The sequence below is a fragment of the Mobula hypostoma genome, chromosome 3, assembly GCF_963921235.1.
Source record: "Mobula hypostoma chromosome 3, sMobHyp1.1, whole genome shotgun sequence".
NCBI classification, from domain to species: Eukaryota; Metazoa; Chordata; class Chondrichthyes; order Myliobatiformes; family Myliobatidae; genus Mobula; species Mobula hypostoma.
In genome coordinates, this window is record NC_086099.1 from 87,135,247 (window position 1) to 87,154,427 (window position 19,181).

The window sequence follows — 19,181 nt, forward strand, 5'->3', positions numbered from 1 at the left end:
TTTGAGTTGTTACAATATTACCCAACTTCTATTTTCCCATATTATAGATCACTGGAAGAGCTGAAGGCAGAACACAAAAAAGAAGTCAACTTGCTGAAACAAAATCATTTAAAAGAAATCCAAGGCATTGTGTCTGATTTCAGTAGCTCCCAAACCAGCCTCCAAGCAAAAGTAGTTTCCATGGAAACTGAGTAAGTGTTCCATTCCCTGTTAAAACACTAGAGTGAAATAAATAGTGCTTTGAGATGCATGTTAAAACCAACAACTCTGTGCATGAAAGTTCTGTGGTCAATTTGATGATGCTCAAATCTGAGGCAAAGTCAATGTCACTAAGTTCTACTGCGCTTTTGGAATTTCTGGAAACAACTGGGACAAATGTAATTTTAAGAAATTTATTTCCACTTTCAAGACGGATGGAGCATGATGGGGTGGTGATGCCGTTGTTAACTTGCCAGTTTAGGTACCAAAGACCTAACCTAACGAACCTTAAGATCAGAATTTGTTTCCCACAAGGGCCCTATAGAACTTATATATGGAACTTAAAAGAAAAACAACTAGATTTAGTTATGGTGACCATAGAAACAGTGGATTGTCATTAACACATCTGGTTTATTAGGTGAAGTTGAGCTTATTAGCAAGTTCATGTATGCGCAGGTGAAATTTTAAAACTTGCAACAGTATCACAGGGACAGCATACAGACAACATTCACAAAGAAAATACAAATTGAACATAAGCTATACAAGAAAACACAATTAGAACAAAAAGTCTATTGTGGTGCAAAATAGAAAAAGAGGTCATAGTGTTACTGTACTGAGGTAGTGGTTACGGTTGTCCAAGTTGGTTCAAGAACTAAGTGATTGAAGGGAAGCTTTGACCATTGAACCTGGTGATGTGGGATTTCAGACTTCTGTACATTCTGTGTGATGGTCATCGGGGGGGGGGGGGCGGGAGGTGGTGAGAGTTCTGCAATTCTGACCCAGTCTTGTTCATTCTAACTTCTTCCTAACCAATGTGATCGATTCTTTCTTAAATCCTCTCTGAACCGACCAAACAAGCAACTCAGTTTTGCTCATTGCCAGTTATAATAAGGGATGATCTATAAAAGTGTTTCAAAGAAAGTAGATTGGCAATGTGGCGGGAAGCACAGCTATCGCACAGCTCCAGCAACCTGGGTTCAATTCTACCCTCTGCCTCTGAGGTGTGGAGTTTGTGCTCTTTGTAGCTAGGTGGGTTCCTCTTGGGTGTTCCGGTTTCTTCCGACAGCCCAAAGATGTGCTGGTTCTAAAGTCAATAGGCAATGCTAATTACCCCTAATCTGAGTAGTGGTAGGAGTATTAGGAGTATTAGCGGGTAGTTAATGGGCGTGTGAGGGAGAATATGTGGAGGAATAGATTGACAGCATAGTGGAGAGCCAAAATAGGCTAGAGGGCTTCATTTGTTGCTATATAATATGAGAACTACATTTTTGACAAGACATTATTAACATGACACCATTAGAATTTGAGGCTTTTTTTAAAACCTTTTCTTAACTGTGACTTACCGTGTAAAAAAACACCTATGTGCAGTGGTGAAATCATCTGAGTACGTGGTGCATGAAATATAAACCTGCCAAGATATTTTCGCCACAGGATAAAATAACTCATCCAACTTTATTTATCTTGCCTTGTGCAAACTCCTGTCGAGTGACAGCATAATTAATTACACCAATTTGCTTATAAATGACTCATAACAAACTCTGTAAAACTTGCAATCATTTGCAGACTGAAAGAAATCGAAGAAAAATCAAAAAAGCATGAATCCAAACCAGAAGATTTGCACCTCATTAATAAGCTTCAAGATAAGCTATCAGAACGTGATCAGGTTATTAAAAAACTCTTGGTAAGTGGTTACAATTTGGGACATTTCAATGAGAGTCAAGCAGTCAAAATGTTGACCTATATTCTTCCAGGCAGAAAAAAAATCCTCAGTTCCCATTCAGCTAATATGGTTTACTTCTTAATTAAAAAGCATATTGAAATATCCTACATTTTATGCATAGAAAATTTCTCAAGACCGAAAATGTGGTGTTTCTAACAGAAAATTTCTTCAATCTCATTTTCAAAATTTGTATCATGCTGGTTGGGCTGCTATTCTGTACAATAAACCTTTATGGAGGCCTCTTAGAAGTTCAAGTATAGTTCATGAGAGAAAGAGTTATCTTCGTCAATGATAGCTGTCATGCTTCAAATAGAAGATCTGTGTCACCAAAATGTAGTTCACTTATCTATCACTGAAATAAATGTTCTGTGGAGACTGTGCAATTAACTGGTTTGTGACGGTACTGGTTCTCTTCCTTGCTCGAATTTGACAAGATAAAAGGGGTTTGCAGATTTCAGTGCTTGCACTTGTTTGCAAATTGAAATATGTACCAATTTAGGGCACAACTCCCAAGCCTTCAAGCAGTTCTTCTGCCAATACTGTAATGCTTCAATCTTATAATCACATTGTGATTATTAAGGATTTCAATTCTGATAATCATGATAACTAATATCGTGTTGTGTGACTTTTGTTTTTTTCCCTAACCTCTCTCCAATGATTTGGTTGTTGAAGTATTGCAGTTGTTGTTCACATTTACATAATTATGGATGGAGGATGGTTCTGGCGTTATCAGGGAGACTGACGTAGGACATGCAGATTTATTCACAGATGGGGCAGATGGTGCCCCTTGGCTAGTGTGTAGTTTCCAGGGTGGTGTGCTCTATCTGCCAACTATGCTAGGCGTTTAGTTCTCAGCACCATTCTATTCATTCTTTTTCACTTTCAGTTGACATGAAACAGTGAATCCCTTGAGTTAGAGGGGTATTTACAATTTTTCTTCAAGCACTTCAAAGCTCAAAAGAAAAACTGCAAATACCACTCTAACTCAAGGGAATACTGGTTGTCTACCATGACAGAGTTTGGGACAGAGTCAGTTTCAGGATTCTGGTGTGAATTATGCAGCTAACCCAAGGGAACCAGATGAATATAGCTAGGGTTTCACGGCTGTGGATGTTGGTTGGGAAAGGACAGTCATGCTAATTCACCTATACTGTCAGTGAATTAAGTGGTGACCAGTTCAAAACTTGATCTGTATCCATGCTAATTCACCTATACTGTCAGTGGATTAAGTGGTGAGCAGTCCAACACTCGATCTGTATCCTTCATTAGCACGTCATTTTAACATTAGTTCAGTCTCTTGTTTGCATGATAATATAATCTGAATCAGGTCTCCTACAAAGTAGAATGCTCCTTATGACAAAACCATGCTCCAAGCATTGTTGTCAAGAGGCAGATTTTGTCTTCACTACTCCATCCATGCCAGAGAATTGTTTTTTCGCACTCTGGCATTGGAATAAGCCAGTATGGTCACTTTGCCTCCCATCTACTGTATTGCAGGCCCGAGGTTTTTCCAAGCTCACAGTGGAAGCCCTTTCCCATTTCCCTCCCTCACCTTATCTACTCACCTGCACATCACCTCCCTCTGATGCTCCGCCCCTTTCCTTTCTTCCATGACCTTCTGTCCTCTCCAGTCAGATTCCCCTTTCTCCAGTCCTTTACCTCTTTCACCAATCTGCTTCCCAGCTCTATACTTCACCCCTCCCCCTCTTCCAGTTTCACCCATCACCTACTACCTTGTAATTCTTCCTCTCCTCACCTTCTTTCTCTGACTTCTCATCTCTCCTTTCCGGTCCTGATGAAGGGTCTCAGCCTGAAACGTAGACTTTCTACTCTTTTCTGTAGATGCTACCTGGCCTGCTGAGTTCCTCCAGCATTTTGTGTGTGTTGTTTCTTAGCCTTATCCATTGCTTTCATATTCTTGACCATCACTCATTTACTTAGGGTACATTCAACCCAAAAATTCACCAGCTCCCAGCAGAGTTATGAAACACAGAACCTGTGAAACAAGTTCACCAAGGTGCAAGATGTCATTGATGGAGAAAAGCGTTTCCATTTTGTGTAATGTCCCTGGCATCGAAATCTTGGTGATATCCTTTTATTTAAAGAGGGCTGGTGCAGAATACCCAAAACCCATGAAGAAATTGATCAAAAGCAAAAAAAGTTACGGAAATCAGAAACAAAAACAAATGCCCAGCAGGTCAGGCAGTATTCATGGAGGAATAAAAAGTACAATTTTCAATTTTAAGTGACAATTCAGTTCTAATACAAAATGTAAAAGCTGTTTTACCTGGAATGATAGAATTCATTCTTGATTCTTGACAGCTATAATGGAAACAGTGGGAAGAGGAGATGCTGTTCCTTGCATTTACATTGAGCCTCTGTGGAATACTTACAGTGGGATAAATCAAAGTGACTGGTAACTTGAAGCCCAGTCATTTTTGTAAACTGAATGGAGGTGTTCTGCAATGTGGCCATAGACACAGGAGCAGAATTGTGCCTGTATTCACTGGAATTTAGAAGAATGCATGGGGATCTCATTGAAACCTACCAAATGTTGAAAGGACTAGATAGGGTGGATGTAGAGATATGGTTCCTATGGTGGGAGTCTCCAGAACTAGAGGACACAGCCTCAAAATTGAGGAGTGACCCTTTAGAACAGAGGTAAGGAGGAATTTTTTTTTTAGCCAGTGAGTAATAAATCTGTAGAATGCTCTGCCACAGACTGCGGTGGAGGCCAAGTCTGTGTGTATATTTAAGGTGATAGTTTCCTGATTGGTCAGAGCATCAAAGGATTATGGCATGCAGGCCGGTGTATGGGTTTGAGTGGGATCCAGGATCAGCTATGTGAAGGAATGGTGGATCAGGCTCGACGGATTGAATGGCCTAATTCTGCTCCTATATCTTACGGTCTTTTGCCCGTCAAACTATATTTTGTTTCTGTGCAAATGCAGCGTACTAAATTAAAAGGCTTAGATGTGAAGATGTATTTCAATTGTATTTCTTTCAATTTGGTGTGCTGCATTTACGTAGAGATTGCTTATTTAAATTTTGTCTGGAATCATTATGCCAGGGGCATAATTTCTTTGCAGGTTCTCAGCAGTGTTTTTGCAATGGGGAAAGGTAGGTTCAAGGACTTATTGTAGACTTCATGAGCACTTGTCATCAGGCCCCAGGAACACTTACCAATTTCAGAATCCTACAGTTGTGTGAATCAGCTGCAGTACATCAGTGCAGCAGCTTTATCTTCCAAACAAGCCAGTGGCATCAATTGCACAGAATCAGGGTGCTTTTAGAAACAACCTTAAAAATTTGCAGCACTCAATACTGTATAGCAGAATTTCAGGAGTATTCAGTCATGCTCATTGTCCCCACAGCCACAACCCTAATATCACCACCCATATTGTTCGTCCATATTCCAGTACATAGCTTATCATGCATAAAACTCTATTCCAAGAGCATTAAAGATGAAAGCTGAATCCACCAAGTCAGTTTTCAGATAAAGATGTGGTCACTCATCTTTTAGTAGCCCACTGAGTTTCATCCTACAAAAACAATTCTGGTTTTGTCTAAGAAGTGCGCTTTTTCAGCTCCACTTTTAACGCCTGGAGGCACAATAGTAATGCTGACAGTATCTTGTTTTCAGCAGCTTTGGTTATTGAAGCTTTAAATGCAGCACAATATCCTTCAGGTTCACTTGGGCATCATTCTGTGTCTTTGTATCATTCCAGTTCCCACAAAAAGTTACAGAACTGAAAATTTCCTGCTCGCTGCATTTAACCTCCAGCCATCTTTTCATATCACCATCTTAAAACCTCAAAGTGGAACCTTCTCTTGATCCTAAAGTCTTTTATGACTTTGAGATTTTTTTTAAAGTAAATAAGTTTTATTTGCAAACTCATAACTTTCATCTATCATAACTGTGTTCCATCTAACTGATAGGATGACAGGAGGTTTAAGCAAATTCCCTTGGCAAACAGTGAAAGTAACATCAATAGATCTTTTATCAGAACTCCTACACCTGGAAGCTTCACTTCAAACATGAAGGTAAATTGTTTTTTCAATCTGTTAAATATGTGGAAGATATGGCATCTCTAGCAGTGAAATTAGATGGAGATTAATAATTACAAATTTGTAAGTAAAAGGAAGCATTTTGCATACTACATTGTTGTGTTAAGTGCTTATTAACTTGATGTTAGAGTGTTATTGAATAGGAAGTGCAATTTTAAGGCCACAAAATTCCCTCCACAATGTTGTACTCTCACTTCAGTGGCTGTGTGGAAGAGATTCTATGGCAGGTGGGGGGGGGGGGGTCACACAGAGGAGGTACGGCCAGTTTAATATCCAGAGCTAAAGTTCTTTGAAGACAATGACTTCAGTTAGTAAGGAGAGGGACTATTTAATGTAACCCAGGAAGGAGGTTCAACCATTCCAGGGCTAAGGAAAGTAGAAAAATATTCCTGCTATGTACTGAACTTAGTCATCATTGCCCCCTTCAATTATCCAATGCTTCAAGGTAGTATTATACTCTATTTCCCATACCAGGTCCGACTGAATCTTTCCTCAACCCCTCCTGTACACTCCCACTTCAAAGACATAACTCATTTATTTCATCACACTCTAATTCTTTAGGCCAAGCATTTCCCTTCGGCTCCTATGTCATTCTAGTTCAGTTCAATAAAAGTTTAAAAAAAACACATTTTTGTGCCTGATTTTCCTTTTTCTCTTCTGTTATTGTGGCAACACAAGTCCAAAGGGCGGTGAAGAGATATTACATGCTAACCTTTTTTAGATTGGGTATAGACTATAAACACTGGTTAGATCCCACTTAGACTATTGTGAGCAGTTCCATTCAGCACACTGGGGAAGATGTGGTTGAGCTGGTAAGAGTACAGAGCAGGTTCACCAGGATGTTACTGAATTTGAGGATTAGGGAAGATTGATAAGGTTGTTTTCCCCCTGAGTTGAAGGAGGCTGAAGTAGTAGATAATCTGGATACTTCTTCTGTGGTAAGGATATCAAAAACAAGAGGATATGGGTTTAAGGGAAGCCAAAGGTGCTTTAAAGGAGAAAGAGGCATAGAAAACTGCAGCACAGAAACAGCCCCATTTAAACTGCTGTCTATTGACCTGCACCCAGACCATAGCCCTCCATACCCTTAGCATCCACGTAACTTTCCAAACTTATCTTAAACATTGAAATCAAGCTTGTATGCACCACTTGCACTGACAACTCATTCCACACTCTCATGACCCTCTGAGGGAAATGGTTTCCCCTCATATTCCCCTTAAAATTTCACCTTTCACCCATGACCTCTGGTTTTAGTCCCACCCAAGCTCAGTGGAAAAAGCCTGCTTACATTTACCCTGTCTATACCCCTCAATTTTGTATACTTCTATCAAATCTCCCCTCAGTCTTCTAAGTTCCAAGGAATAAAGTTCCAACCTATTCAATCTTTCCTTATAACTCAGATCTGCCAGTCCAGCAACATCCTTGTAAATTTTCTCTGTACTCTTTCAACCTTGTTTACATCTTTCCTGTAGGTAGGTGACCAAACCTACACCTACCTACTCCAAATTAAGCCTCATCAATGTCTGATACAACAACACAACATCTCATCTCCTGTATTTATTACTTTGATTTATAAAGGCCAATGAACAAAAAGCTTTCTTTATGACGCTATCGATCTATGCCGACAGTTTCAATGAATTAAGGACCTGTATTCCCAAGATTCTTTTGTTCTACCGCACTCCTCAGTGCCCTACCATTCACGGTATTAGACCTACCCTGGTTGGTCCTAATGAAGTGCAACACCTCGCGCTTATCTGCGTTAAATTCCATCTGCCATTTTTCCAGCTGCTCCAGATTTGAATGGAAAGCCTCCTTTATTTTTAAACACAGAAAATGGTTGATACATGGAGCATGCTGAGAGTAGGTGATGGAATCAGGGGGAAAAAAACACAATCAGCATCTTTAAAAGACGCTTACCATGCACTTAAATAGGCAAGGCATTGAAGGATATGCATTTAATGTGGGCAGATGGGATTAGTAATGACCAGCAAAATAGTCAGCATGGACACGATGGACTGAAGGCTTCACTTCCGAGATGAACACTCCATCATTCAGCAACTCCTCTGTACCTTTTTACAAACCACTTGTCTTATTACAATCTTACTTTGGCTAGCGCTGTTAACCCTTTTGATATCTAATGATCCATACCTCTGTCCCATCACACCTGAGCAAGCACAGTGAGATGATTCGTCCCTCTCTTACATACGTCACCATCACACGGGCACTTTCAAAGTTGAAAATGCTTGAAATACTCAGCAGATAAGGCAGTCTCTGAAATAGTACCAACTGAATTTATATGATTAATTTCTGTTAATCTGGCACAGAAAGATTTTATGCAGCAATGTGCTGGAAGAACTCAGTGGGCCAGGCAAGATAATGAAAAGAATATTCATGTAAATACCAGTGGCATATCTAATCCAACCTAATTACTTGATGTGCATTTATATAATAAAATTAGCAAAGACCATGAATAACCTTTTATTGACAAGTGACCACCAGTGATGGCATGCTGTTATTTAAATGTAAATGTGAAGAAAGCACTACAGTGCCTCTAATTCCTCAGGAGTCTGCAGAGATTTGGCATCTCATCAAAAACTTTGGCAAACTTCTATAGATGTGTGATTGAAAGTGTGCTGACTGGTTGCATTATTGCCTGGAATGGGAACACCAATACCTTTTGAGTGGAAAATCCTACAAGTTAGTAAATTTGGCCCATTACATCATGGGCAAAGCCCTGCCAACCATTGAGCACATCTACATGATACATTGCCGTAGTAAAGCAGCATCCATCATCAGTGATCCCCATCGCCCATGGGTGGCCATGCTCTTTTCTCGCTGCTGCCATCAAGTAAAAGGTACAGGTACCTCAGGACTCGCACCACCAGGTTTAAGAACAGTTGCCCCTCAAACATCAGGCTCTTGAACACTCATTTAAGGACTCTTGTTATTTCATGCTGGGATTTTTTTTGCTCTTTATTTACATCTGCATCGGCACAGTTTGTTGTCCATTGATCCTGTTTATGGTTACTGTTCTATAGATTTGCTAAGTATGCCCACAGAAAAAAACTCGGGGTTGTATGTCCTGACGTGTATGTACTCTGATAATTAATTCTACTTTGAACTTTTGAAACACCAGCACAGACTTGGCTGTTGCTGGTCTAGATTTTACTATTATGGGCTTCATGCATGTTAATATCAGCATTGTTTCCAATTATTTAGGTTTGAGCTGCAAGAAAAACAGTATGGTGAGTGAAAATAGGGCATTATAGGACTCAGTGAACAATAGATCATCTAGGAGATTATGCATTTGAGAAATAAACTGAGGAAGGATAGAGATAAACAAAGATATATTCGAGGGAATGAATTCAATGCCAAGCCCAATAGAGCAAAGAAATCTAAAAGAAAGTCAGGAATAAGAGAGAGGAAATGAAAGCAAGGATAAGGCTACTTTCGAAATGTTTAAAGTATCCTACAACTCGTAGCTTTAATGAAGTACCACAGATGGACAAGGGAGGTCGGTTGGCAGTTTTTCCCTCATGTTGCCAGATGAGGTATTTATACTGTTTTTTAAAAATTATTTAACTTGAATTCCTATGGCATGTTCACTTGGACATTTAATGTGCAAATATAGCCGCTTCATGAAAATCGCTAAGAATTTAAAGGCAAGGTAGCATTTTCACAGATCACTGGGCATCTACTCAACCAAAAATTGCCAGGGATTTGCATATTAATAATGCTGAGTTGTTCTGAGATTATATGTAGGATAAAATCTAAAGTTCAAAGTAAACTTATGATCGAAGTAGATACATGTCACCATATATAACCCTGAGACTCTTTTTCTTATGGGCATACTCACTAAGTCCATAATACAATCAATGAAAGGTTGCACCAGTTTCGGTGTTCACCCTATGTGCCAATGACCGCAAACAGAGCAAATACAAAAAGAAAGAAATAATAATTATAAATAAATAAGCAATAAATATTGAGAACATGAGATGAAGAATCCTTGAAAGTGAGTCCATAAGTTGTGGGAACATTTCAATGATAGAACTATTTCATTAAAACAATTACAGCGCAAGATGTAATTAATGAGATTTAATAACAGGTATTTTTTATGAACTTGAATTTTAGAAGAGAACAGAAGATTTACCAGTCCGGGTGGTTAGTGTTCCAAACCTAAGTTCATGTGAGAAAAGCTTTCCAAACTCCGAATCATGTTCGATCAGTAAGTTTCCTGTGATTACTAAATCTCCGAGCCTGGACCAAAATCTCAACAGTGCATCAAGAATATTTCTACAAGTCCAGCCATCAAAACCAGCCCCAAGGTAATGCATTGAATCTTGTATTGATTTTTGGTGTTATACATATGTAATCTAACAACAGGTTCTACCATCTATTTACATAGATCCTTTTTAAGATGCTTCACAGGAATGCAACCAAACATTATGTAATTAAGCCAACGGTTTTGACAGACAGTCACAATGACAGCCCAAAGACTTTGGAACACCACCTCTATCGGCACCATCGTAGCCACAAAATAGTCAGACCATCTAACATCAATTACAGCAGGGGTTTACACCCTTTTTTATGCCTTGGACACCTACCATTAACCGGGAATCCATAGACCCAAGAAAGGAACCCCTGAATTACAAGATGAACAAATTTTCTTCTGTTAAAATTGACATTATCTTCTCCAATCCTTGCTATAAGCAGTGTTGCCTCACCATCAGCTTTGGCTCTCTTCTTTCCAAGGGTCTAACAGAGCAAAACAATTTGCAACTTCAGTATCATTTTGACAGAGACGAACTTGACTTCACATACCTGGACCATCTGTTAACACTGTCTATTCATATGTGATACACTGTTTGACTACATCAGTACCAAACTTCTCTGGGGTTGAACCCTCCACAGTGCCTTCCTCAGCCACCTGCTTGATTATTTCTATAACTCCTATGAATTCATGGCTCAATGTGTTTTATACATGGCATGACTGTCTCCTGCCTTGAGTCACAATTAATGGATTGATTGATTTCAAATCCCTCCAGGGCACTGGGTACAATTTTTCTCTTTGTAATCTGTCATCTTTTCACTCTTATGTCTACACTCCTCCAATTCTGGCCTTTTGGGCATCCTCATTTCACTCACTTCAGCTGGTAAGATCTTTATCTTTGGGATTCCCTTACTAAATGATTTCACTGTCCTATCCTCCTTAAACCTCTCTTACAACATTTTTTGGTGTTAGGTACTTTATTATCTGAGTTGATTGCTTCTATTTTAAATGTGCATTGACAGTAGAAAAATGTCAAGTATTAGGTTTGTGGTGTTTATTGTTCCAGACACCTAGAACAGGAAGGGAACTAGACCCCAGGTAAAATGGTGGAACCAAAAAATGAGGGAGATTGTGGGCAGCTGAAGCCAAGTTGGGGGCAGAAAGGAGAGGTGGGAGGTTGAGACTAGAAGATAATAAGTGGAAACATAGCAGGTTGCAAATGCTGGAACCTGATGTCAGGAAGATGAAACAAATGAGGGAGGAATGCTGAGATGAAAAATGATGGGGGACAAGATAGGAGAAGCAGTGAAGTAGGTGATTGATAGGCCCATGGAACCAGGTGGAGGAGGGGAAAATTAGAAGGAGAGAGAAAGGAGCAGAGAAGGGGTACAGCTTACCTGAAGTCTGAAGATTTGGTGTTCATACCATTGGTTGTTGACACCTGAAGGAATGAAGGATTGTTCTTCTAGCCCGCATTGGGCCTCATCCAGGCAGTAGAGAATGCAGAGGGCAGAGATGTTAGTGTTGAAATGACATGCATCTTGACAATCAGGACGGCCATTGCAGACAGAGCATGAATGTTCTAAAAAATGGTCACCTAGTTTACACACGCTCATGCTGATGTTGAGGAGGCCACTTTGAGAACACCAAGTGTAGTAACTGAGGTTGGAGGCTGTGAATGTGAATTTTGATATGAAAGGGCTGTCTAAGTCTCGAGATGATGGTGAAGGAGGTGTAGAGAGAGACATATCCCTCTTGAAGTTGCAAGTAAAAGTTCAAGGGAATGGGGAGGGGTTGGACACAGGGATTAGCAAGCCAGGGCGTCATGGAAAGTGAGAGTGTGTTCCTGCAGAAAGCAGGAAATAGTAGGGAGGGGAAGATGGTGAAGGGATTCTGTTGCAACTGGCAAAAATTATGTGGAAGGATGATGCACTGGATGAGAAAACTGTTGAGGTGAAAGGCAAGCCAAAGGAAACTCTTACCTGTGCTACCTGCGTTGAGTTGGTATAGGGGAAAGTCATGGTGGTGGTCAGAGCAGTAGTCCAGGAAATAGACAAAATTCATCTTGCAATGTGTTGGGTTACTCTGGAGCAGTCAAGCTAGCAAAAGCAGAAAAATTTTAACATAGTCTATTACATCCTGTCAGCCTCCTCTCATCAGTTGTAAGAGTCATCAGCAGTGCTTTCAAGTTTCATCAGCCATCATGCCCAACATTATCAGCCGCAAGCCTGACGAAGAGATAGGCATAGCTAAGAATACGAGAACGGACACAGCTTTTTGAAATCAATGCTCCATTCAGTCAAAATAGGTACCAAGATGTAATGGCACCACTGAGAATAGAACAATTCAATGGCTAGAAACCCAGCTATCACAAAGAAAGGTGGTAGTTCTTGTTGTGAGGCAACTATTACAGCTGTGGTACTTTACTATAGAAGTTTCTCAGGGACCTATCATCTACACAATGTCTTTTGCCCATTTCCCATGATGTCCCTTTTTTAAAGAGTGGAAATGTTTACAACTCCTCTGATAACAATGCTGCACATAATAACCTAAAATATGTCTGGATAACACCCAAACAAGCTACAGTACCTATTAAACCTATACACCGCCCCCTGGAAGTTTTCATAGAAACATAGAAAATAGGTGCAGGAGTAGGCCATTCGGCCCTTCAAGCCTGCACCAGCATTCAGTACAATCATGGCTGATCATCCAACTCAGAACTCTGTACCTGCTTTCTCTCCATACCCCCGATCCCTTTAGCCACAAGGGCCATATCTAACTCCCTCTTAAATATAGCCAATGAACTGGCCTCAACTGTTTCCTGTGGCAGAGAATTCCACAGATTCACCACTCCCTGTGTGAAGAAGTTTTTCCTCATCTCGGGCCTAAAAGGCTTCCCCTTTATCCTCAGACTGTGACCCCTCATTCTGGACTTCCCCAACATCGGGAACAATCTTCCTACATCTAGCCTGTCCAATCCCTTTGGAACTTTATACGTTTCAATAAGATACCCCCTCAATCTTCTAAATTCCAGAGAGTATAAGCCTAGCCGATCCAGTCTTTCATCATATGAAAGTCCTGTCATCCCAGGAATCAATCTGGTGAACCTTCTTTGTACTCCCTCTATGGCAAGAATGTCTTTCCTCAGATTAGGGGACCAAAACTGCACACAGTACTCCAGGTGTGGTCTCACCAAGGCCTTGTACAACTGCAGTAGTACCTCCCTGCTCCTGTACTCGAATCCTCTTGCTATGAATGCCAGCATGTTTCATGTTTTATAGTTTTACAACATTGAATCATAGTGGATTTAATTTGGCTTTTTTGACACTGATCAACAGAAAGACTTCCGTGTCAAAGTGAAACCAGATTTCTACAAGGAGATCTAAATTAATTACAAATACAAAACACAAAATAATTGATTGTACAAGTATTCATCCCCCCCTTAATATGACACACTAAATAATCAGTGGTGCAGCCAATTGGTTTTAGAAGTCACATAATTAGTTAGATGGGAGATCTGTTTTTGGAGGCCTGTGTGCAGTCAAAGTGTTTCAATTGATTGTAATAAAAATACACCTGTATCAGTCAGTATCCTGGCAAAAACTACAGCATGAAAACAAAAGAACACTCCCAAGTAATTCTGTGAAAAGGTTATTGAAGAGCACAAGTCAGGAGATGGATACAAGAACATTTCCAAGTCAGTGAATATCCCTTGGAGTACAGTGAAGTCAATCGTCAAGAAATGGAAAGAACATGGCACAACTGTAACTAGCCTAGAACAGACCATCCGCAAAAACTGAGTGACCGTGCAAGAAGGAGACTAGAGAGGGAGGCCACCAAGAGATGTATGACAACTCTGGAGGAGTTACAAGTTTCAGTGGCTGAGATGGGAGAGACTGCACATACAACAACTGTTGCCCAGGTGCTTCACCAGACTTAGTTTTATGGGAGAGTGCCAAAGAGAAAGCCACTGTTGAAAAAAAAACCTCATGAAATCTTGGCTAGTTTGCACCAGAAGGAATGTGGGAGACTCTGAAGTCAGTTGGAAAAAGGTTCTATGGTATGATGAAACCAAAATTGAGCTTTTTGGCTATCAGATTAAACACTATATTTGGCATACGCCAAACACTACACATCATCACAAGCACACCTTCCCTATTGTGAAGCATAGTGGTGGCTGCATCATGCTGTGGGGATACTTCACTGCAATAGGCCCTGGAAGGCTTCGAAGGTAGAGGGTAAAATGAATGCAGCAAAATACAGGGAAATCCTGGAGGAAAACCTGATGCAATCTGCAAGAGAACTGAGACTTGAGAGAAGATTTGAATTCCAGCAAGACAATGACCCCAAGCAAAATGGCAAACCTACACAAGAATAGCATAAAAGCAATGAAGGTAATGTCCTGGAGAGGCCAAGTCAGAGTCCAGACCTCAATCCAATTGAGAATTTGTGGTTGGACTTGAAAAGGACTGTTCTCTTACGATCTCCATGCAATCTGACAGAACATGAGCAGTTTTGTACAGAGGAATGGGGGGGGGGGGGAATTACAGAGTCCAAACGTGCAAAGCTGATAGAGACCTATCTACACAGACTTAAGGCTGTAATTGCTACCAAAGGTGCACCTACTAAATACTGACTCGAAGAGAATGAATACTTATGCAATCAATTATTTTGTGTTTTATATTTGTAATTAATTTAGATCACTTTGTTGAGATCTGTTTTTACTTTGACACAAAAGAGTCTTTTTCTGTTGATCAGTGTCAAAAAAGCCGAAATAAATCCACTGTGATTCAATATTGTAAAACAATAAAACATGAATAATTTTTATAGGCACTGTGAATGTATGTCAAGCAACACTCTTGTAATACCATTTCAAATATGGAAAATAAGGGCCCAATAATAAAGGATGTCTGTTATCAACATCTTGGAGGTGGTTGAGGGGATTTTTCCATTGGCTGAAGACCATAAACACTATGGCTGCAAGAGTAAAATGAAAACTCTGTCACCTACATCTCAATAGGAATTTGATGAAAGATCCACCAATCATATTGAAAGAAACATCTGCAAAATTGACCAGCTGCATACTGACAAAACATTCCCTGCATTGACAACACCCTTTTGATGCAAAATGTCAACCAATACGATGTGCTGCAGCAATTAAAGGCCAACGTAATTTCACCATCCACTCTGTAGGTTCAATCAGAGAAAACCAAAAGGACCAATATTCCATTTCAATCCCAAGTAACATATTCCCATTTCTTCAGTACTGTTTAGTCAATATGCTATAATCTCCTTCCCAAAACCATTATGAAAACATTAGCATCACAGACACGTTAGGAAGTTAAAGACAAGATTTTATCATGACTAAGCCTTTGTAATTAAGTGCAGCATTTTCACTCCCCTGAATATTAAAACTATGAAAAATAGTTAAGAGTCAATGTTATAAACATGAGAACGTCTGCAGATACTGGAAACTCAAAGCAACACATGCAAGATTCTGGAGGAACTCAGCAGGTCAGGCAAAATCTATGAAAATGAATAAACAGTCTATGTTTGGGACTGAGACCATTCTTCAGGACTAATAAGGGGGAAGACACCAGAATAAAAAGGTTTGGGGAGGGGAAGGAGGATAGTTCAAAGGTAATAGGTAAAGCCAGATAGGTTGGGAAGATAAAGGGCTGGAGAAGAAGGAATCTGATAGGAGAGGAGTGTGGACCAGAGATATCTCTGATCGTGCCATGCATTCTCATATTGTTTTGCTACATACTGGCACCAATGACATAGGTAGACAAGGTGAGGAGGTCCTGAAGACAGATTTTAGGTAACTAGGTAGAAAGCTGAGAAACAGGACCTGCAGGGTAGTAATCTCTGGATTGCTGAATGGGCCATGTGCCAGTGATGGCAAGAATAGGATGATTTGGCAGATGAATGTGTGGCTGAGTAACTAGTACAAGGGGTAGGGGTTCCAATTTATGGATCATTGTGATCTCTTCTGGGGAAGGTATGACTTGTACAAAAGGGACAGGTTACATCGGAACCTGAGGGGCTCCAGTGTCCTAGAGTTGTTCAGGTGTGTTTAAACTGACTTGGCAGGGGGGTGGGAACCAGAATGATAGTGCTGAAGATGAAGTAGTTGGTTTACAAACAGATGCAATGTGTGGTGAGATTTCTAGCAAGGGGAGGCTGATGAGAGGACGAAATTGCAGCTGTGGCAATGTAAAAGGTGGAAAAAATCCTAAAGGGTGAATACAAGACTAAAGATGTTATATTTGAATGCACACAGTATATAGAATAAGGTTGATTAACTTGTAACACAGTTACAGATTGGCAGGTATGATGTAGGCATCATTGAATTATGACTGTAAGAAGATTATAGTTGGGAGATTAACATCCAAGGATACCCATTCTATTAAAGGATAGGCAGGAAGGCAGAGGGGATGATATCACTCTGTTGTTGAATGATCACATTAAATCATCAGAAATAGGTGACATAGGGTCAGAAGGTGTAGAGAGCAAGGAAGACTATTAGAGCTTGCAGTGGGATCTGGACCAGCTGGAAAAATGGACTGAAAAATGGCAGATGGAATTTAGTGCAACAGCTCATACTTGTCTGCATTTCAGTGGACCAACCAGGGTAGGTCTTGCACAGTGAACGGTAGAGCACTGAGGAATGTGGTAGAACAAAGGGAACTGGGAATATAGGCCCATAATTTATTGAAGTTGGTGATACAGGTAGACAGAGTTGTAAAGAAAGCTTTTGGCACATTGGCCTTCATAAATCAAAGTATTAAGTACAGGAGAGTGGATATTATGTTGAAGTTGTATTAAGATGCTGGTGAGGCCTAATTTGGAATATTGTTTACAGTTCTGATCACCTACCTACAGGAAAGATATAAGGTTGAAAGAGTACAGAGAAAATTTACAAATATGTTGCCAGAACTGGAAGACCTGAGTTACAAGGAAAGATTGAATAAGTTACGACTTTATTCGTTGGGAAGCAGAAAATTGAGGGGAGATTTGATAAGAGGCATAGAAAATTATGAGAGTAATAGCTAGGGTAAATACAAACAGGCTTTTTCCACTGAGGTTGGGTGGGACTACAACTGGAGGTCATGGGTCAGGAGTGAAAAGTGAAACGCTTAAGGAGAACAGGAGGGGAAATCTCTTCATTCGGAGGGCCCCAAGAGTGTGGAATGATCTGCCAGCTCAAGTGGTGCATCCAAGCTTGATTTCAATGTTTAAGAGAAGTTTGGGACAGGTACATGGATGGTAGGGGTATGGACAGCTATGATCCAGGTGCAGGTCACTGTGAATAGGCAGTTTGAATTATTCGGCACGGACTAGATGTGGCAAAGGACCTGTTTCTGTGCTGTACTTTTCTATGACTATTTAATTACATAAAGACCATTTAAAATGCCCTTTTAAGACATCATTCTTATGTCAAGCTGTTGAAGATCACATGATATCTAACAGACTGCAAATTAACTTTTTCTGTTCACATTACAGCATTACAAATGATAGCACCGAAAATCAAGAAAATAAAGGAAAATATCCTCAGCAACAAGAATGGTTCACTAAATATTTTTCATTCTAGAACTGAATTAAATGCACATATTTTAAAATAAAATTTCATTTAAGATATTTTTGTGATGTTCTCAATTCGCAGTTCTGATATTCCATCTTAAAATGGTAATAATATTTTCACCAGCATATATAAATATTGCTCTGAGCATGAAGTAATTAAATTCTGTCATATTTAATCTAAAAATCAATATATATTGTTTGACAATGATCTCTTTCTCTCTCTCTCTCCCCATCCCTCTCTGCCTCTTTCCGTTTCTCCCAGTCCCTCTGTCTGTGTGGAAAATTGCCAGCTTCAAGATTCTGATACAAATATTAGCTCTACTATGATAGCATGCTATTCCTTTGAAAAAAAAATCTCTTGCACTTTATACTGTCAATTTTGATTTTGGTAATATAGAAAATTTTTGAAAAATTGTTTAATTCAAAAGAAAATGTAGGTAATATGTGCTTTTATTAAATGTACTGGTACATATGGTTTTAGCATTTATCTTAAACTAATTAGTGAAAAGCAAATGTAGATAAACTTCAAAAGCAAGATATTAAGATCAAAAATGAAAGACTACCTCATATGTAAAGTAATTGAAGAGATAAAGTTACAGAATGCAGTACTAAAACAGTCCTGTTATTTAATTGTGTTGTTTTATATGCCGTTATTTCACATTGTGCACACTACTGCAAGCTTACATGTCCTCATTCTTAAAGCAGCCGTTGATTTACAGAATTGGCTAAAGGGGTTAGCAGCAAAAGAACATCATACAAAATGGAAATAACTGACTGCTTATTGATATTTGATTATATTCATTTATTTGAATGTTAGAATTGAACAAATTTTACTCCTTGTTCATAACTGAACCCTTGTATCAGACTTTGATTTCTTCCTTTAACAAAAAGATCCTGTTTGCGAAGGTAAATTTATATTCTGAGATGATTATAAGGTTTAAATGATCTAAAGAAACCATTCTGAGTAAACCATAACACTGTTGCAGAATGTACATAAAACTATGGCACAGGATGATTACTACCCAAGCAGTGCGGGTGCCAGCCTGAAATTATGGACAATTGAAACTTATTACATATTGTTAATGTCACAAAGTAATCACTAATGAAGGATAGGACTGTGATGATTTTGTTAATGAAATATTGCTGCATTGTAACCAGAGAACATGGTGCTATTTGTACAGTTTTTAAAATTGCAATGATGCTGTAAATATACAAAAATAAATGAAACAGTTTTTGAGCATTGTCAACTAAACTCAGAAAGAATGCTGTTACTTACACCTAAAAACAAGTTGAACATTTGGGATCAACATAATCAAATCCTCAGACCCTACAACTATTATA

At 39.4% G+C, this 19,181-nt stretch overlaps 1 protein-coding gene across 4 annotated transcripts in view; it reads left to right on the forward strand.

Moving 5' to 3' along the window:
• LOC134343457 (protein FAM184B-like) overlaps positions 1 to 19,181 on the forward strand; it is a 223,521-nt gene extending 204,340 nt beyond the window's left edge. For 2 of the 4 annotated variants that reach the window (XM_063042166.1, XM_063042168.1), the window contains exons 12-16: positions 48 to 191; positions 1,762 to 1,879; positions 5,858 to 5,962; positions 10,118 to 10,311; positions 17,763 to 19,181. In XM_063042166.1, the coding sequence (XP_062898236.1) occupies positions 48 to 191; positions 1,762 to 1,879; positions 5,858 to 5,962; positions 10,118 to 10,311; positions 17,763 to 17,850 (649 nt within the window). In that variant the 3' untranslated portion in view covers positions 17,851 to 19,181. The remainder of the gene's footprint in view (positions 1 to 47; positions 192 to 1,761; positions 1,880 to 5,857; positions 5,963 to 10,117; positions 10,312 to 17,762) is intronic. The other 2 variants (XR_010017230.1, XM_063042167.1) reach the window with 2 other exon arrangements.